Consider the following 21231-nt stretch of genomic DNA (forward strand, 5'->3'; position numbering starts at 1 on the left):
GGTTAGAGTCTGGGCATCTATATTTTTAAAAACTTTGTAGCTGATTCTTGTCTACACATCTTCTCAAAATAGCATTTGGATTTCTCTTTTTTTTCTATATATCTCTGTGTTAAGTAGTATTTAAAGCAGTGTCAGGGGTACCTGGCTATCTCAGTAGAGCATGGAACTCTTGACCTCAGGGTTTTAAGTTTGAGCCCCACTTTGGGTGTAGACATTACTTAAAAATAAAATCTTAAAAAAAAAAAAAAGCAGTGGGGATATATTTGTTATCAGTTTTTTTTAGTCCTAAAAAGATTTCCAGCCTTTATTGTTCAATTTCTTTTATGTAAAATTAAAGGACTCCATGGAAGATATCTTTACACTGTGTATCTCTGAGAACAGTTTTATTTTTGGCCTCAAATTCATAGCATATATTGATAATCAATTTTGGAAATAGCTTATCACTTTCCTATAGAAATGAATACTTTCTTAGATGAATTGTAAATGACCTTTTTACTTAATTACCAGTATTTCATTTATAAAGCTTGGTCAGTCAAAAAAGATTATGGGCTTTTATATTTTAAAATTTGTCATGTTCCAGTGATTGAGGTTCAGTTTGAAGACATTAATTTTTTGTTTATTAGAGCATCATTCGTTGCGATGAAGATGAAGCTCACGTTGCGTCTGTATATTGCACTGTATGTGCAACTCATTTGTGCTCAGAGTGTTCTCAAGTTACTCATTCTACAAAGACATTAGCAAAACACAGACGAGTACCTCTAGCTGATAAACCTCATGAGAAAACCATGTGCTCTCAGCATCAGGTACATGCCATTGAGTTTGTTTGCTTGGAAGAAGGCTGTCAAACTAGCCCACTTATGTGCTGTGTCTGCAAAGAATATGGAAAACACCAAGGTCACAAGGTATGAATATAATTAGACTGGATGACTCTATGTAGTTTACCAGCCTACCATTTGTTTCCATTGATCTGGTTCTTTATGCCAAGTAGGGATTGAAAGAGTTCAGTGATGAATGAATTGAGTTTGGTAGCGTGAAAAGAAATGAAAGATTTAATTTCTGAATGTCATAACAAAAATTTAAGAGAGGCTTTATGATTTTTTGTTCACTAAAAAATAGCTTTCCAGAAGGAAACAAAATTTCTATGTGTGCATGTTTTTATAATGCACTGGATTGTGTTGATAATATTTATGTCTGTTGATGAACTGATGTTTATGGTAAAATTATAAAGTGAGTCTCTCGGATTCTTTTTTTTTTTTAAGGGAGGGAGGGAAGGAGAGGGAGAGGGTGGATGGGTAGGGAGAGAGAATATATTTTTTAAGATTTATTTATTTTAGAGAAAGAAAGGGAACATGGTGGGGGGAGGGACTGAGGAAGAGGGGGAGAGAAACTTTAGCAGACTGTGCTGAGCACAGAGCCAGATGTGGCGCTCCATCCATGACCCTGAGATCACAACCTGAGACGCAGCCAAGAGTCAGAGGCTTAACCCACTCTGCTACCCGGACACCCCGAGAGAGAGAATCTTAAGTGGGTTTCATGCCCAGTATGGAGCCTGATTGGGGCAAGGATATGGGGCTGCAACTCACAAACCTGAGATCTCACAAACCTGAGCTGAAATCTAGAGTTGTATGCTTAACCAACTGAGCCACGCAGGTGCCCCATCTTGGACTGTTATTTAACAATAAATGGATTCCCAAATTCTAAATTATTTCTTTGAAGGATAAATAGTTTTGGGGTGAAGGTAAATTAGTATTTGTTATCTTGTGCTTTTTATATATGTGTTATAAAAGCCATTTGTGGTTGATGCTTCTCTCTCTCTCTTTTTTATCATTGGAGTGATTTAAATAGCATTTTATGTCATTAGTCATTACTGTGAGTTCTTTTCTATAATTTTGTTGCACTTTAGCATTCAGTATTGGAACCAGAAGCAAACCAGATCCGAGCATCAATTTTAGATATGGCTCATTGCATACGGACCTTCACTGAGGAAATTTCAGATTATTCCAGAAAATTAGTTGGAATCGTTCAGCACATTGAAGGAGGAGAACAAATAGTAGAAGATGGAATTGGAATGGCTCACACAGAACATGTAAGGACTTTTTTTCTTCTTTCTTTATATTTTTACCCTTTTTACCTCTAACCTTTTATTTTTTTATTGAGCAATTACATTGTGCTAGTACTGCACTAGTCACTGAAAATAAGTTTTTTAAAAAGTCTCGGTCTTCATGGAATTTATAGTCTGTTGTAGAAAAAAGACAGTTTCAAGTCTGACAACTTTTTTTTGTGGCTGAAGTATAGGATGCCTTGGCAATGCATAAGAAGAACATTAATTTGCTGAGTCAGGGAAGGCTTCCTAGAATACAGGGTACCAAACTGAGACTTGAAGAATATATAGTCAGTGAGAAAAGTACGGTGGGAGTGAGTTGTCCCACTGAGGAAAGAGTATGTTAAATGCCTGGAAGTGAGAATTGGACGTAGTATTGAAACAATTCCATTCAGTCCACTTGGAACTTTGAGTATTGGGTGGGGCCTGGCGAGAAAAAATGTTAAGAGAGTGAAGGGCCAAATCACACAGGATCTTGTTAGCCACGTTAAAGAGTTTAGACTTTATAACAAGGGTAGTGATGAGTAGTTGAAAAATTAGCATAGGAATAAAATAATCAGATTTGCATTAAGAAAGGTAGCTCTTCAATGTAGAAAATGAATTGGAAGCAGGGAGACCTGTTAACAGGAGGCTGCTGAAATTATCTGATTGAGAAATGTTTATGGCCTTTAATACTACAGTAGTGAGAATGGAGAGAAGTAGATGGGCATGAGATTTTAAAGTAGTGGAATAGGTAGGTCTTAGTGATTGATAACATTGATTGTATAAGTAACTTGAAGGGTCTGGCATGTTGCCTAGATTTTTATCTTGCCCAAATGAGTGGATGGTGATTTCATGCACTAGTGAGGGAGGAGGAAGAATTTGGAGAGGGGTAATAGGGCCAAGGTAATAATTTAATTAAGGTATTGAATTTCTTAGATCTGTGAAATAATGGGGATGATACCCTCCAGTGAATTGAAGAGTAAGTGGGTGTTGGGAAGTGAGTGTGTTTAACTTTTAAGAAATTTAGCTGTAAAGAGAAGGAAGGAACTAAGGGGATAGTTACGGACTGGCTTTTTAAAATTGAGTTGTGCAGGAGAAAGGAATATTTTCAGATGGGAATATTCAGGGACATACAAAATGCAATGTTTTTCTTTGGTAATCAAACAAATTTAAAGCTAAATCATTGGGGGATAATTCTAGTACTGCTTTGTCAAATATAGTAGTCATTACCCACATATGGCTGTTTAAATTAAAGATCAGATAAAATACAAAGTTTGGTTTTTAGTTTCACAGGTTGCATTTCAAGTATATTCAAGTAAGTATAGCTAGTGGCTACCATATTAGACCACGCAGATACAGAATGTATCCATCCATGTCATAGAAGGCTCTATTGAACATTTTGTGCTAGAATGGAAATATTTTATTCATTCATTCAATCAACATTTCCTGAACACAAAAGTTTTAAACACTCTTTTAGCATTGTTCTAGCTAAGGAGACACTGCTATGTAAGTCAGAAAGCTCTGCCTTTGCAGTTTACATTCTGATATGGGAAAGGGGTCAAAATAGGTTAGATGCTTTGGAGAAAAACAAGAAAAAGGGAGAGTGTGCTTTTATATGGGGTGTTCGTGGATAGACTTCCTGAAAAAGGGACATTGAGCAAAGAGGTAAAGCAGAAGAGAAAGGGAACAATGCTAATATTTGGGGGGAAAGCATTCCAGGCAGAGGGAAGAGCAAGTGCAAAGGCCCTGAAGTACCTGCTGCACTTAAGAAACTGTGTGTAGTGCTCACTTCAGCAGCACATATACTAAAATTGGAATGATACAGCAAAGGTCATTCACATGGTGCCTGTGTGAGGATCATTCAGAAATTTGCGAAGTGTTCAATATTTTTAAGGATTAAGAGGTACAGATTTCCTGTTATAAAATAAATAAATCACAAATGAAAAGCATAGCATAGGGAAAAATCTAGTCAGTCAAATTGTAATAATTTTGTATTATGACAGGTGGTGACTATACTTAATTGTGAGCACTGAGTAATGTGTAGAATTGTCGGATCAATAGGTTGTACATCTGGAACTAATATAACATTGTATGTCAGCTATAGTTTGATAAAAACAAAACAATTGTGGGAAGGCTAAATGCAACTAGAGTAGAGTGACAGAGGAGAGCGTAACAGGAGTTGAGATCAGAAAGGGTCTTCTTGGGTACTTGCTCTTTCTGTCAGGAATGCTCTTCAAGATACTAATGTGGGGGCAGCCCTGGTGGCTCAGTGGTTTAGCCCCGCCGCCTACAGCCTAGGGCGTGATCCTGGAGACCTCCCTCTGCCTGTGTCTCTGCCTGTCTCTCTGTGTGTGTCTCTCATGAATAAATAAATTATGTTTCTGACTTAACATTTTAGAAGGATCGAATCTGGCTGCTGGGTGGAGAATACACTGTAGAGAGCAGGAGTAGATCTAGTGACACCAATTGGAAGACTATTGTAATAAGTGAGAGATGATACTGTCATAGATCAGGTTGGAGAGGTGGAGGTGGTGAGGCTTGGTCAGATCTTGGTTATATTTTGAAGTCAGAATTTTCTGGGGGGCTAGGCATGGAATATGAAAGAGAAGTATTAAGGGTGACTCCAGTGTTTTTATTTTGAACAATTTGGAGGGCTTTGCCAGTTACTGAGATGGAGGAAACTAGCTTTAGTTGTGGGAGACTGGAGATTAGGTATTCCATTTTGCTTGAGATGTTGCTTAAACAGTTGGATACCCAAAGGCTGTGGTTAAGGAGAAAGATCAAGTGTGCCGATGGCAATTTTGGAATTTTTTAAGGATATACACGGTAAATTTTCATTAGTTCACATAAAAAAAATCTTTGTTACAGTTAAAGATGCTTTAAATTAATTTTAATTTCTTTAGGTACCAGGTACTGCAGAGAATGCCCGGTCATGTGTCCGAGCTTATTTTTCTGATCTACATGAAACTTTGTGTCGTCAAGAAGAAATGGCTTTAAGTGTTGTTGATGCTCATGTTCGAGAAAAACTGATTTGGCTCAGGCAGCAACAAGAAGATATGACTATTTTATTGTCGCAGGTTTCAACAGCCTGTCTCCATTGTGAAAAGACTTTGCAACAGGTAGGTAGATTAAATGTAGTTAGAACATACTTTAAGAAGGAGGATTTAAAAGGTTAAGCAGATAATTACCACTAGTTCATTTTGTTAATAGCTATTTCCATATTATTATTATACGTTACTGCATGCATTAACGTGGGGCAGAGGGAGAGGGGGAGAGAGAGAGAAACAGACTCCCCACTGAGCAGTGAGCCCAAAGTGTGGGGTTCAATCCCAGGCCCCAAGATTGTGATCTAAGCTGAAGGCAGACGTTTTAACAGACTGAGCCACCCAGGCATCCTATTCTATATTTTTTGATGGTTGAGGTAGCATAAGAAGGTTGTTTTCCCAATTTTCAAATGATATACTTTTAAAATAAATTAGGTTTAAATTAGGTTTAAGATTATCTTAGTAAAAACGTCAGTCTTACTCATTTCTGTTTGGTTCTGCTCTTATGAGTGGGTAATGTAAGGGTATTTATTGCCTAGGAATTCCCAATAAGCTGTAGTGTATCTCATCTTTATTGACATATTACTAGTAATTGTGTTGATTGCAAATCACTGTAGAGCTAAACTTATTACAGAGCCTATTCTCTTAAATACCTAATTAGACTTATGTGAATGTGGCCAGCCTGTGATCACAACAGTCTTGATCTATTGTTTAGCCCTTATCACACTGAATTGTAATAATTGATGTATATGCCATTTATTAAGTTGTCTTTGAGCTTCAGTCCTATTCTTCTTTGCTCCGTGGTTTTGGGACTGGAGCTCTACAAACCACATATCTGCTTTTCCAGCTGGCTTCTTGTTGGTTTAGGTTCCACTAACAGGAAATTGGAGAGGAACGCTGGAGGGTAAAGGTGGTTTCCTTGGGGTTCCCATTTGCTTTGGGTTCCTGTGAATTTCACTGCTCACATGAGGAGACCACTTTCCTTAGAGACCTGAGTTTAGATTTCATGGGGGCTTTCCTGTAAGTTTCTAAGTTTTAATAATCTATCCTACAGTTGCTTCCTCCATGATACCTCAGAGTTCTTTTTACCCTTTCAGTTACCTAGTTAATAACTACACCTAGTTAATGGTTGGTTCTTCATATTAAATTCTTTGAGTTCACGTAACTGGTATAGTTTTTTTTTCCTGATTTGGACTTGAATGATATAATATGCATTGTTTATCCTTCTAGATGTTGACTAGATGCATCTTATTTATCTTTATATCTGGATAGAAAAAGCTTAATCAAACAGTTGTTCAGTTCATAATGAGTAATCAGCTACACAGCAAAATCAGAAATGGATTATCTTGATCTCATTTACTCGAATACTTCAAAGTATTTTTATATTTATTATGTTGCAAAGTATGCTCGTAGTTACTGATATATTTAGAAGTTTTTTAGAGTTTCTGAAGCATTTCATCAGAGTGACTGGTAATTGTTAATGATACAATATTATCTCACTGTGTTAATGCAAATGAAATTAGGGTCTTACAGTCATTCTTCATATTGACTTAAAATTTTTTTTTAAGTTTTATTTATTTAAGTAATCTCTACACCCATTATGACCCATCATGGGGCTCCAACTCACAACCCTGAGATCATGAGTCATATGTTCTTCCAGCTGAGCCAGGCAGGTGCCCCAACTTTTGCTTTGATTAATGGTCATAGACCCCAACTCTAACCAGTATTCTTCAAAGTTCCTGCTACAGAGATAATTGAACAGACACATGGCTAGACCATGTACATGTTTATTACCAGTTTTGAGAACAAAGCTTAATTATCCTTCCCCTCCAAAAAAATGATGCATCATCTAAATCCAAGGTATGATGCTAAGTGGTGACGATTTGTCTGTTCATTTAGCAAATATGTTTTGAGTGCCTACCATGTGCCAGGTACATTCTAAATATATGTGCTGTATTGGTAAAGAAAACAAAAAACTATAATCTTGTGGAATTAGCATTCTAGCATGACAAAGATAAATTGTAAACTGTAATCATATCTAAATGAGTAGATTATATAACATGTTAAAAGTGGTAGGAAACTAGGTACAAAAAAAATGAGGGTCCAGCAGACTGCGTTCTTAGATAGTGTAAGCATCATTCAGAGAAGGTGAGATTTAGGGACGCCTGGGAGGCTCAGTGGTTGAGCATCTGCCTTTGGCTCAGCGCATGATCCCGGGGTCCTGGGATCGAGTCACGCATCAGGCACCCTCCATGGAGCCTGCTTCTCCCTCTGCCTATGTCTCTGCCTCTCTCTGTGTCTCTAATAAATAAATAAATAAATAAATAAATAAATAAATAAATAATCTTAAAAAAGAGAGAGAGAGAGAGAAGATGAAATTTGAGCAAAGCCTCGAAAAGGAAGAAGGTGAAGGAATTTGTTCAAGCCCTAATGTGGGGAAGAATAGTCTAGCTGAGGAAAGGATTAGAATAGAAACCCTAGGACACCATGCCTGGTGTATTTGAGGAACAGTAAAAAGAGACCACTGTGGCTGGAATAGAGTAAGTGAAGAAAAGGGTATTGGAAGCTGAAATTGGAAGTGATAGGGCATTATCTGTAAGGAAGGCTTTCTGAGTCACTGGAAGGACGGACTTCAGCTTTTATTGATTGAAATGATTGTGAAATTTTGACAAGAATGACTTTGATGTATAAAAAAATAGATTGAAGGAGAGTCAGGATGGAAGGAAGGAGTTAAAAGAAAGGAGGAGTTTGGAGACTTCTGTAGAATTCCACATGAGAAAGAATAGTGGCTTAGCTTGTGGGAGTGAAAAGTGTCCAGATTCTGGACATTCAGTGGGATTCATTTGTTTGTAGGGCATGAGAGAGTAGAAGGTAAGAATTGCAGGGTTTTTGTTCTGAGCAACTGGGGCAACATGCAAATAATAAGCAAAGTTTATTAATTCATAATCAGCTAATGTAAATATGCAACAGTGAGCAAAAACTGTAAACACCATTGCTCTCATGGCTCTTACATATTATTGGGAGATCTCTATCTTACGAAGAATATATTGGTACGTGTGTAGAATTATCTCTGGAATATTTGAGAAACTAGAAAGTGCTTGACTTTGAAGAGAGCCTGGGGATCTAGAGGGGAAGGGAGACTTTTCAATTTCACCTTTAGTCAGTTTTTTTAAAACCAACACATGTATATCTGAGATCATTTTAAAAAGTACAACATACATACAAAAGTGTGTGCATACGTGTTCAGCTTGCTGAATTTTCAGACTGGACATTACCATGTAACTAGCACCCAGATTAAGTAACAGAACACTATGCAGCACCCCTAGAAACCCCTCAGACTCCCTTCTAGTAACTACCTGCCTTCCACTGAGGATAAACCATACCTTGACTTCTAATGCATACCTTATTTTTGTCTCTTTTGGTAATTAATAAAAAAGGAATATTCATGTATGAAGTCTTCATGTCATTTCTTCTTTTACTTGACATTATGTTTGTGAAATTCATATCAGGTATAACTGTGGCTCATTCTCATTGTGGTATAGTGTTGCCTTTCTGAATACACCACAATTTATCCATTCTTCTCTTGAAAGAATTCTCTTAAATTATTGTTAATGCCCAATTATTATCCTAGTCAAATTTACATTTTAGCTAACTTTGAATACTGTTAAATGAATTATTCTTGATTTTTGGTGGTCTCTCTTTTTTCCTTATCTGTGTAAAAGTTTACAAGAAAACTGTTCTCTTTTCTAGGATGATTGTAGAGTTGTTTTGGCAAAACAAGAAATTACAAGGTTACTGGAAACATTGCAAAAACAGCAGCAGCAGTTTACAGAGGTTGCAGATCACATTCAGTTGGATGCTAGTATCCCTGTCACTTTTACAAAGGTAATCACTTTACTTCATTTTTTTAGGTATCATTTCTAATAAGTCATAATTGTTTTATGTTCCATGATAATCAGCTTGAAGAGACAACTAAGAAATTCATAGGTTTTTTTTTAAAAAAAAAAAAAACTTTCATCAGTGCATAATAGAAAGTGGTATGATGAATCTCCATGTACCCATCACCCACTTTAACAATTAAAAACTTTTTATTTCATCTGTCATTTTCCCCATTTCCCTTTCCTCCTGAAGTCTCTCAGGTTATTTTGGAACAAATGTCAACGTATCATTTCATCTATGAAATATTTTTGTGTGTGTTTGTGAAAGGTAAGGACTGTTTTAAAAAACATAACCAAAATATTGTTAAAAACCTAGAAAATTTAATAATGAATCTCTAATGTTAACATGATCATTACTTAGATTTCCTAGATGGCTAAAAAAAGTTTTTGTTTCTGGAAACAGAATCCAACCAAATAAGGCTTATGCTTGCCGTTTGGTTGGTATATTTTAGTCTCCTTTAAAATGGATGGCCTCGAGTGCCTGGGTGGCTCAGTTGGTTAAGCATCTGCCTTCAGCTCAGGTCATGATCCCAGGGTCCTGGGATGGAGCCTGTTGTTGGGGAGTCTGCTTCTCCCTCTCCTCCTGTCTCTCCCCACTGTTTGTGCTTACTTTTACTCTCTCTTGTTCTCTCTCTTTCAAATAAATAAAATCTAAAAAAAAAAAAAAAAAATTGCTCCTAATTTAAGAGGTTCATTTGTTTCGTTTTACTTTCCCTTTTTAGGGTCTATTTTTTAGAACTGAATCTTATTTTATAATAATGTGAAACACTTTTATGGTCCGTAGTCAAATCTGTAAAGCAGGGTTCATTTAGAGAAGTCTAGTTCTATCTACTTGTCTTTCTCTTTCTGTGGAAAACCATCAAGAATTTTTTCTTAGTTTTTTTCATCATTTAGAAATAGAAATACATTTATATATTTGTATGTACGCTCATCACATTAAAGGTAGAAGACAGGGATGCCTGGGTGGCTCAGCAGTTGAGTGTCTGCCTTTGGCCCAGGGTGTGATCCTGGAGTCCCGAGATCGAGTCCCGCATTGGGCTCCCCGCATGGAGCCTGCCTCTCCCTCTGCCTGTGTCTCTGCCTCTCTCTCACTCTCTCTCTCTGTGTGTCTCTCATGAATAAATAAATAAATCTTTTAAAAAAATAAAGGTAGAAAACATTACATATTTCTTTACCTTGTTCTTTTCACATAAGTGTACATCCTAGAGATTATTCCATAGCAGTATTCAGTGACATTTTTTGTTCTTTTTTTATAGCTTCAAGATACTTTATTGTGCAGATAATACCACATTTGTGTGTGTGTGTGTGATAAAAAAACATAAAAATTACCATCTTAACCTTTTTTTTTTGAAAGAGAGAGCAAGTGGAGAGGGTGGGGATAGTGGAGAGTGGCACAGGAAGAGAGAAAATCTCAAGCAGTCTCCATGCTCAGCATGGGGGGAGCCTGATGCATGGCTCAGAACCCTGAGATCATGACCTTTCTGTTTCTTTGTATGTGAGTACTCTAAATACCTCATATAAGTGGAGCTAAATAGCATTTATCTTTTTGTGACTGGCTGATCTCAATTAGTATGGCCTCAGAGTTCACCCATGTCATGGCATGGAACACAATTCTCTTTGTTTTAAGGCTAAATAATATTGCATTGTTTGTATATACCACATTTTGTTTATGCATTCATTCATTGATGGACATTGGGTTGCTTCCACGTCTTGGCTGTTATGAATAGTGTGGCTGTGGACATGGGTGTACACATATTTCTCTGAGACCTTGTCTTCATTTCTTTTGCATATATGTCTGGAAGTGAGATTACTGGATATGGTAGTTCTATTTTTAATGTTTTGAGGAAAAAATTATGTTGTTTTCCATAGTTGTACCATATTGTAATTCCCACCCACAGTGTACAAGGATTGCAATTTCTCGACATTTTCATCAACACGTTAATTTTGTTTTGTTTTAGATAGTAGCTATCCTGATGGGTGTGAGGTTGATATTTCATTGTGGGTTTGATTTGCATTTCTCTGATGATTAATGAAGTTGAGCATCTTTTCATATGCTTAATGGCCAGTTTATATCTTTTTGGGAGACATTTTGTGTAAGTCCTTTGCCTGTTTTTAATTGAGTAACTTGATTTTTTGTTGTTGTTGAGTTGTAGGAGTTCTTATATATTCTGGATGAGAATCCATTCTTAGATATATAATTTGCAAATACTTTGTTCCATTTGGTAGGTTACTTCTTCACTTTGTTGATTGTATCCTTTGATTCATAAAAGTTTAAGATTGATATGGTCCCATCTGTCTACTTTTGCTTTTGTCGACTATGTTTTTGGTGTCATAACCAAAAAAAATCAAAGCCAAATCCACTGTCAAGAAGATTTGCACTATGTTTTCTTCTAAGGGTTTTATAGTTCTAGGTCTCATTTTGGAACTTTTATCCATATATTTAAAATCCAAGTATTCATAATTATATACTTTGTAAATCTATCCTTTTATCGTTATATAATGACCTTTGTCTCCTATGACAATTTCTTATTTATTTAAATATTTTTATTTATTTATTCATGAGAGACAGAGAGAGAGAGAGAGAGGCAGAGACACAGGCAGAGGGAGAAGCAGGCTCCATGCGGGGACTTGATTCTGGTTCTCCAGGATCACACCCTGGGCTGAAGGTGGCGCTGAACCGCTGAGCCCCCCCCCCCCCCCCATCCCGGGCTGCCCGACAGTTTCTTATTTAAAGTCTATTTTGTTTAATAATAGGATAACCACCCGTGCTGTCTTTTGAGTATGATTTACATGGAGTATCTTTTTCTTTTCCTTCACTTTCAGCCTTCTTGTGTCCTTAAATATGAAGTGAGTCACTTATAGACAGATAGCATATTGTTAGATCTTTTTTTTTTTTTTTTCAATCCATTTAGTCAAACTGTGTCTTTTCCTTTGGGAGTTAAATCCATTTATATTTCAAGTAATTATTAATAGGTAAAGACTAATATTATCATTCTGTTCATTGTTTTTTGTATATCTTATAGCTTCTTTGTCCTTCCTTTTCTTTTATAGTGTCATCATTTGATTCACCTCTCATTTCCTTTTGTGTATATTCTGTGGATTTTATGTGTTTACTATTGTTATTACAAAGAACATCTCATTTTATTTTATTTTTTTTATTTTTATTTTTTTTTTAAATTTTTTTTTTTTTATTTATTTACGCTAGTCATACAGAGAGAGAGAGAGAGGCAGAGACACAGGCAGAGGGAGAAGCAGGCTCCATGCACCAGGAGCCCGACGTGGGATTCGATCCCGGGTCTCCAGGATCGCGCCCTGGGCCAACGGCAGGCGCCAAACCGCTGCGCCACCCAGGGATCCCAGAACATCTCATTTTAACATTCTATTTGAAAGTGATAACAATTTAACTTCTTTTTCATATAAACCTTCTATTCTTTTATAGCTCCATTCCCCATACTTTATGTGATTGATGTCACAGATTACACCTTTGTACATTATATACCGGTTACCAAGGCTTATATAATTTTTTAAATGTTTGTTATTTCAGTTTTCTAGGGATAGATTCATGCAACAAAATTATTATAATACAGGTTGCTATTTGTTCGTGTAATCAGAAGAATGAATAGGAGATGAAATAATTGACAAGGGTATTATAAATAAAAGTATAAATGCTAATACTTTTTAACTCCATATCAAAATAAGAGGATTTAAATTTTTAAAAATTACAGGACAATAGAGTTCACATTGGACCAAAAATGGAAATTCGAGTTGTTACGTTAGGATTAGATGGTGCTGGAAAAACTACTATTTTGTTTAAGTTAAAACAGGATGAATTCATGCAGCCTATTCCAACAATTGGTAAGTATGAGTACTGCTTTTTACTTTAATGGATGCTTTATAGACAAACTCTAGCTTACAGCTGAGTTCTTGGGGGTCTTATTTTATGCCAGTATGGCATTGTGACTGGCTCTAAGACATTAGCATGTCTGAGAAAAACAATGCAAGATTCAGTGGCTGTGGGATTGAAATGTAGATGGTGGGATATTAAGAAGTAACAGTATTTGTGGGATGGTTGGAAGGATTAAAGGGTGGTGAGGGTTAGGGGAAAGGAGTGGTAGTAGTGCAGAGCTGTTAGGTATTTGAGTTTCAGGATCTAAAGATCCTGGTGGAGGTATAGAGGGCTAACAGCTGTTAAAGGTATATATTCCCCATATGTGTTTATTAAGACTGGAGTTGGTTGGGCTGCAGTAGATATTGCTGTATGAAGATAATTTGTATTATCACAGTTATAAATAGTGGGTCGCCTATGTTTGGTGTGTTACTCATTATAAATATAAGTTCAGTATTAAAGTAACTTTTTTTTGAAAACAGGTTTTAATGTGGAAACTGTAGAATATAAAAATCTAAAGTTCACTATTTGGGATGTAGGTGGAAAACACAAATTAAGACCATTGTGGAAACATTATTACCTCAATACTCAAGGTAAGAGTCAAAATGGTATCTTAATTTTTCAGAATTTTAGGATGCCAGTTTTCCTAGGAAAAGAATTGATTTAACTAGTGAAGCTTATTTTATTAAAAAAAGTTAAGGTGGAAAGAGTGGGATCTCTACTTAGGTTTATTTCATGAAAAAAGTCATAATTATAGCTTAAAACCTACTTACCTTTTATACCTAGGCAGTTAAGAGTACATACCGCTTGCTGCTCTTAACAATTAAAGTACGTTATTAGTATTCATAAGAGCGTGATCACTGCCTATACTGTGATGTAGAGTAGAATTCTTAGTGTATGTTTCTGCTGCTCTCTTCAATTCAGTTAAACATTTTCCTCATGACAATCTCTCAAAAGCTCCATTCCTTCATTTCCATTCACGGTTATTTGTTTTCTGCAGAAGAACCTGCGGTGGTTTACTTTTGGCCAAACTGTGTTTTTATCACATATTTCACCTAACATTTATTAATATTTGGGCCTCATTCTATGCTTTTGCTTATACCAAACATAAAACTAATGTTCATGCCACCTGTTTTATATATATTCATACTTTCCACCTAAAAGAAAAACTTGGGATTTTTTTTTTTTTTTTTTTTTATGATAGTCACAGAGAGAGAGAGAGAGAGAGGCAGAGACACAGGCAGAGGAAGAAGCAGGCTCCATGCACCGGGAGCCCGACGTGGGATTCGATCCCGGGTCTCCAGGATCGCGCCCTGGGCCAAAGGCAGGCGCCAAACCGCTGCGCCACCCAGGGATCCCAAAACTTGGGATTTTTGATATTGAATTTAGTATAAGCCCTTGATTAATGAGGGAAAAAATGGGATTTTGAACATGAGGAATGATTGAAAAGTCAGAATGTTTAGCTATCATAAGGTACCTGGAAAGATTCCAAAAGAGAATCAATTCACTAGGTACTTGTGAAATTTCTGCTATGTGTTTTGCGTATAGTATATGTGGAAAGTGCTGTGCTAGGCACCAAAAGAGATACTTTGCAGAGATAAAGGTGGTGATTTATTTAGACTATTTTTGGCAAAGGAAGTAGTAATCAAAGAACAAGTAGCATCATAGGCCATGAAAGAAGCCTTAACAAATTCAAAAAGATTGGGGGATCCCTGGGTGGCTCAGCGGTTTTGCACCTGCCTTCGGCCCAGGGTGTGATCCTGGAGTCCCGGGATCAAGTCCCGCATTGAGCTCCATGCATGGAGCCTGCTTCTCCCTCTGCCTGTGTCTCTGCCTCTCTCTGTCTCTCTCCCCTCTCTCTCTGTGTCTCTCATGAATAAATAAATCTTTAAAAAAAATTCAAAAAGATCAATGTATCTTCTCTTTACCTTTTTAAAAAATATTTATGTCCTTAGAGAGTGTGAATGGCAGAGGGGCACAGGGAGAGGGAGAAGGAAAGAAAGAATCTCAAAGAGACTCCCTATGGAGCCCTACGTGGGGCTCAACCCCATGATCCTGAGAGCATGACCTGAATGAAAATCAAGAGTCAGATGCCTAAGCAGCTGAGCTACCCAGGAGCCCCTCAATGCATCTTTTCTGACCACAATGCTATGAAACTAGAAGTCATCCACAAGAAAAAATACGGAGAGACCACAAATATGTGGTGGCTAAATAACATGTCACTAAATAATTAAGGTGTCGGGCAGCCCCGGTGGCGCAGCGGTTTGGCGCCTCCTGCAGCCTGGGGTGTGATCCTGCCTTTCTCTCTCTCTCTCTGAATAAATAAGTAAATCTTTAAAAAAAATAATAATAATAATTAAGGGGTCAACCTGAAAAATCAAAGAAGAAATCAAAAAGTACATGGAAATAAGTGAAAATGAAAGCACATGGTTCAAAACCTTTGGGACGCAGAAAAAGCTGTTTTAAGGGAGAATTTTATAGCAATTCAGCCTACCTCAAGAAGCATGAAAAATTCAAATAACCTAGCCTACACCTTAAAAGAGCTAGAAAAAGAATAAACATAGCCTAACCAGTAGACGGAAGAAAATACTAAAGATTAGAGCAGAAGAAGGAACCCTCTTGCACTGCTGGTGGGAATGCAAACTGGTGCAGCCACTGGAAAACAGTACGGAGTTTCCTCAAAAAGTTAAATTTAGAACTACTGTATGAACCAGCAATTGGACTACTAGGTATTTACCCAAAGAATATAGAAACACTAATTCAAAGGGATATATGCACTCTGATGTTGATAGTATCATTATCAACAATAGCCAAGTTATGGAGAGCTCAAGTGTCCATTGATTGATGAATGGGTAAAGAATTGGTGGTATACATATACAATGGAATATCACTTAGTCATAAAAAAGAATGAAATCTTGCCATTTGCAATGACTTGGATGGTGCTAGAGAATATAATAAGTGAAATAAGTCAGAGAAAGACAAATACTATATGGTTCCACTCATGTGGACTTTAAGAAACAAATAAGCAAAGAGGAAAAAAAGAAAAACGAGAGAGAGACTCTTAAACTGATATGTACCATAGAGGAGATAATGGTGGGGATTAAGAAGTACATTTTGTTACAGTGAGCATCGGATGATTAGAATAAAAAGCATTATTTGGGAAATCATGGGAGGTATATCCCCATTAATTAGGAGAAAAATGCCCATATACACAGCACTTTGGTTTGGTGGAGGAAATGTTTTAAATCCTGTTATAGATGGGAAAATGAAGAAGGTCGAAAAGTTAGGTGAACTACATACATGAGGTCATACTGTTAAGTACTGCTAGGCCCTCTTGTAGGCAGCCTTTCTGTGAAAAACATAGTAGATAATAGACTAAGCATAATACAGCAAGGAGAGCATTAAAATATTTGGTCCATTTACTGAGAATTAACAGATGACTAATTCAGTTTTTTTTTCCCCTAGCCGTCGTATTTGTTGTTGATAGCAGTCATAGAGACAGAGTTAGTGAAGCACATAGTGAACTTGCAAAGTTGTTAACGGAAAAAGAACTTCGAGATGCTTTGCTCCTGATTTTTGCTAACAAACAGGTAACACGTATTTCTGAATACTATTTGGTAGTTTTGTTTATTCTATGTTACAGGGTAACTGGAAAGATTTCAAAACAGATGATTCAGTAAATACTTATGAAATTTCTGTTGAGTATTTTATAAATACAATGTATGTGCAAAGTGCTATACTTGGTACCTTGGAGTATATGGGAAAGAAAGAAATTGATGCTTACCAGAAACTCCTGTATATGTATGTGAACGTGTAAGTGACTGTGTATGAGATTCTAATACATAGAAAACTGGCAAGTCACTTCAGTAATATTAACATGTTATGGGAAATTAGAGTAGTTCTAAAGGTGGCATCTTGTAAAAGATTTGTAAAAAGTGGGATTTGAGTTGAAATTATGGATAGGACTTTGAGTTCATATGTGAAGGAAAGAACGCCATAGGCAGAGAAAATAAAAGCATAAATAGGGAGCATCAGCAAATCTATATGTAAAGGGCAAATAGAGGATGACGAAAATCTAGAATAACAAATAAGGTCTAGACTGAGAAATTTAGGTTTTATTCTGTGACAGGAAAACCATCAAAAGGTTTTTGGACTCTGCATTTTAAGACCATAGTCTGGGGGTAGAATACAGAATTAGGGGGAAGGGACTAGAGACAGGAATACACAATAAATTGCTGCAGTAATTCAAGTGAGAGAGTTAGCAAGATCCTCAATTAAAGGAATAGAAGGGTGGAAGCAGATTGGAAAGAGTTTATGAACGTAGATTTGTTAGAATTCTGTGTCTGAATGGGGAGGGTAAAGGACATGGGGAAGCTGCAGATTCCTAGATGTGAGCCTATGCTTCTAGGAGGATGACAAGTGCAGTAGAGGGGCTAACATGTCATAAAAAGGAAGGGTAGGATGGCGAATAAAAGGTTTTCCTCATAAAAAATAAAAGGCAAATACTAAGAGCAGATACACTTTGCTTTACTTATTGAAAAAGACACATAATAAGGCAAAATACCCACTTTTCGTTGTTAAAGATAAAAATGTTCATAATCTTCAGACTCACATATACTGTTGGTGTGGTTATTAGAGACATTTTCTTGGAGGGCAATTGGGCAGTACCATACCTATCAAAATTTTAGATGCATATACCTGTACCCTGCAATTTTACCTCTAGGAAAGTATTCTACAAATATCCTAAAGTTATCCTACAGATAATGGTGCAAATGAACGTGGGTAAAAATGTTACGTATGTATGTATTTGTAATAGCACATAAATAGTAGTTCAGTCTAAATATATTAAGAATAGGACTGGTTGGGCAGCCCGGGTGGCTTAGCAGTTTAGCGCTGCCTTCAGCCCAGGGTGTGATCCTGGAGACCTGGGATCGAGTCCCACATCAGGTCCCTGCATGGAGCCTGCTTCTCCCTCTGCCTGTGTCTCTGCCTCTCTCTCTCTGTGTGTGTGTGTGTCTCTCAGGAATAATAAATAAAATCTTAAAAAAAAAAAGAAAAAGAATAGGACTGGTTAAGAAAATTAATGTAGCACCTACACCCAGGAATGTAATTCGGATGTTAAAAATAATGCTGAAAGTCTACTTGTCCAGATAATGGAAAGATAATTATCTTCAAGATGTGTTCAGTAAAAAATTTTAAAAAACTAAAGGATGTTGATTTGCATGAATGCATGGAAATTATCTGGACAAATATATAAAAAATCATAACTGGTGGTTGCTTCTAGGAAGTAGGGGTGTTCGGGGGTATTTGGAGTGGGAATTTAGTGACTTCATTTTATAAATTCTATGTATGAGCCATTTTTGTGATACAGATGTGTTAACCTTTTTAAGTCAATGCCTTATGACTCAGGCAGTATCTTTCATTTAGGCTGCATTGCCTTTATTGATTTCACTGTGATGTTATTCTTACAGACTATATTATAAATGATCTTAATCACAACCCTACTTTTCTATTAATTACAGAATAGTTACTGAAGGGTGAATTTAGGTTTTAACTTTAGGCTTTTGTTAGAATGGTACCAACAGAATTCTATATAAATAATTTTGATGAGCAGATTATAAAAAATTTGTTATGTATATATCTTTCAGGATGTTGCTGGAGCTCTGTCAGTAGAAGAAATCACTGAACTTCTCAGTCTGCATAAATTGTGCTGTGGCCGTAGCTGGTATATTCAGGGCTGTGATGCTCGAAGTGGTATGGGATTATATGAAGGGTTAGATTGGCTCTCAAGGCATCTTGTGGCTGCTGGAGTATTGGATGTTGCTTGATTTTAAATGTAGCAGTTCTTCAAAGTTTTGTGGTTAAGAGTTACTTTGCACATAATATAAGAAATTCTGCATCTCAAAGTTAATTTAGGATGTATACTTAAAAGGACTTTGGTTGGGGAATTCAGTACAATATTGCTTTTTAAAAAGTTACTCTGTAGTAAAATTTAAATATTTGAGCAGATTAAAATTGCATTAAATAGGGACTTAGTGAATATACATTTTTTAAAAACATAAATCTGTTATTTTTTTCACATTATATGTGAACCATATACTGGGAAAGAAGTAGAGAGAAACGGTAAGGTGAAGATTTATTCTTTCAGTGAAAAAGGAATAGCCAACTGAGTGCCTAATGGAACCTCTGTGTGAAGCAAGTGAAACATAGCTTCTCTTTTATCTTACCTTTTCACTGGATTTGGCAGTATTTAGTAACAAAGCAGCAGTGATTTAATGAAAGAATCCAGACTGTATCTTTGGGTAGTAGGATTACTTCTATGTTTATTATAACAGAACTCCTTTAATGCTAAGAACTATAAGCTGCAGAAAATTAATATTTTATAATGTTTTATTAAACTTTCTCTAAGCCCTTTTGTATAAAACTCAAGTGAGTCATATGACATGTTATCTAACTAGGTATGACTGTCAGATTAGTATTAAACTGAAGAATAATTAATAATAAAACTGTGAAAGTCAGTTATGTTGTAGTTAATCTTCACTTATGAAAGACCCATTTCCAGGGTTGAACCTAGATATATTATTTCCTAGGTCACAGCTCTAAATTGGTCCTTCTATTTTCAACACATTTAAATTAGTTAGAGTTTCTTTTTAAAATAATATTGCATCCTTAGTGGGAACGATTATAGGGTAAAATGTAGTAAGTTACACATAGAACCAGGGTTGTTGGCTTTACATAAAAAAAAAAAGAAATAGAGATCTAAGTAGAAAACTACATTTACCTTAAGAGAAGTCATTTAAGCAGTGGAGAATTAGTTACTTTAATAGCTTTCCCAAAATAAGTGCATTTATCTTGACAATAAAATGTTATCAAGGCTCTTCATGATAAGGCCTTGAAAAGTTAGTTGAGAATGTGTCTAAGGAAATGTTCAGAAAGTTTACATCACCTTTATTATGCAGTGTTGTAAAAGTTTAAAAATTTTGTGCTTTTTACTGTTTTTCATTTTTTAAGGATACTCATTATGGCAGTACGATTTATATTTAAACATAGCTAGATTCAGTTTTATTATTTTTTTAAAAGGCTCTTCATCCTTTAGGATGAAGTTGAGTCCTAAGTCTTATTAGTTGAACTGCTAGGAGAGGTCCCTCTTTGGTGGCACTGTTTTTGGTTCAGTCTCTTCAAATGTACTTTTGTTTAAAATAAACAACAAAACTTTTAGAAAACAAAGCATTAGAAAGAAGTCCATCAGTGTTATGGGCAGTGTGTAAATAAGTAAATATTTCATCCTTTATTTTTCAAGTAAAAGTCATGCTGTTACAAGTGTAATTTGTGCATATAAGTAACACTTATGAATTTATTTAATATTTGATTACAATAACTGTGAAAAATAAAAAAAAATGTGTTAACATTTGCCTGTGAGCCCTTGACCTGCTTTCTCTACTAGGTAATTGAAAAAAAAAAAAATCTAACACTAAAATGTAAAGTTGTTTTCCTTGTAAATTATTAAGTTTATTTCACCAGTTTTGGTAAACTTTGTAATTCACATTCTTAGGATATTACTAAACACAATGTAAAAATTGTGCTTAGACTTGATTATAATGTACATAACTGTGTGTGATTTCTTTTTTTTTAAGAAATATTTTTCTCAGGCCCTTACTACTATTTATGGTTGTATTCTTTCCCTAATCATTGGTTAAGATTTTGCTAGTTCCCTCTGAGAAATGTCAAACTTAATAATGAGAGAGATGTCTTAAATACAGTATTAGGATTTGCCTCCTAGCTCTGAATTTCTGTATTAAGCTAAATATTATTGTATGGTTTATGTAAAGCAGGTTTACAAGTGTGTAGCCCTGGTCTGTAATATCGGAATGCTTTATTATCACCAGAAGCCATTATTTGCATTACATATAGACAGCAATAAAATGTTAAAATCATTGTAAGGAAGTCTTATCATTATTCTATAAGTTTTGTTTCATGTACCATCTATCTACTAGTATAATTAGTAACCACCTAAAGTCCTATTTATGCTGTGGTTATGAGAAAGGAAACAAAATGGGGTAGGGATTGACTTCCATGTCAAATCTGAGTTACAGTTTATTAAAGATTTAGAAATAAAGCATTCTGTAGTTGCAAAGTAAGCCACACTTAAATGAGCATTATCGGGGATCCCTGGGTGGCGCAGCGGTTTGGCGCCTGCCTTTGGCCCAGGGCGCGATCCTGGAGACTCAGGATCGAATCCCACATCAGGCTCCCGGTGCATGGAGCCTGCTTCTCCCTCTG

The 21231-nt window shown here is 36.1% G+C and overlaps 1 protein-coding gene and 1 non-coding gene across 2 annotated transcripts in view; both read left to right on the top strand.

Annotated features, from left to right (window-relative positions):
- The window catches only part of TRIM23 (tripartite motif containing 23), a 31021-nt gene extending 10136 nt beyond the window's left edge, over nt 1–20885 (top strand). Inside the window, exons 4-11 of the mRNA XM_055331523.1 lie at nt 624–902; nt 1904–2086; nt 4987–5202; nt 8878–9012; nt 12791–12920; nt 13434–13544; nt 16417–16541; nt 18600–20885. Of these exons, the coding sequence (XP_055187498.1) occupies nt 624–902; nt 1904–2086; nt 4987–5202; nt 8878–9012; nt 12791–12920; nt 13434–13544; nt 16417–16541; nt 18600–18779 (1359 nt within the window). The 3' untranslated portion in view covers nt 18780–20885. The remainder of the gene's footprint in view (nt 1–623; nt 903–1903; nt 2087–4986; nt 5203–8877; nt 9013–12790; nt 12921–13433; nt 13545–16416; nt 16542–18599) is intronic.
- Nucleotides 3865–3974, top strand: LOC129514300 (U6 spliceosomal RNA). The gene has a single exon (XR_008665376.1). It is a non-coding gene; the product is annotated as a U6 spliceosomal RNA (small nuclear RNA).
- Nucleotides 20886–21231: the final 346 nt, after the last annotated feature.

The sequence above is a fragment of the Nyctereutes procyonoides genome, unplaced genomic scaffold (assembly GCF_905146905.1).
Source record: "Nyctereutes procyonoides isolate TBG_1078 unplaced genomic scaffold, NYPRO_anot_genome, whole genome shotgun sequence".
Lineage (NCBI taxonomy): Eukaryota > Metazoa > Chordata > Mammalia > Carnivora > Canidae > Nyctereutes > Nyctereutes procyonoides.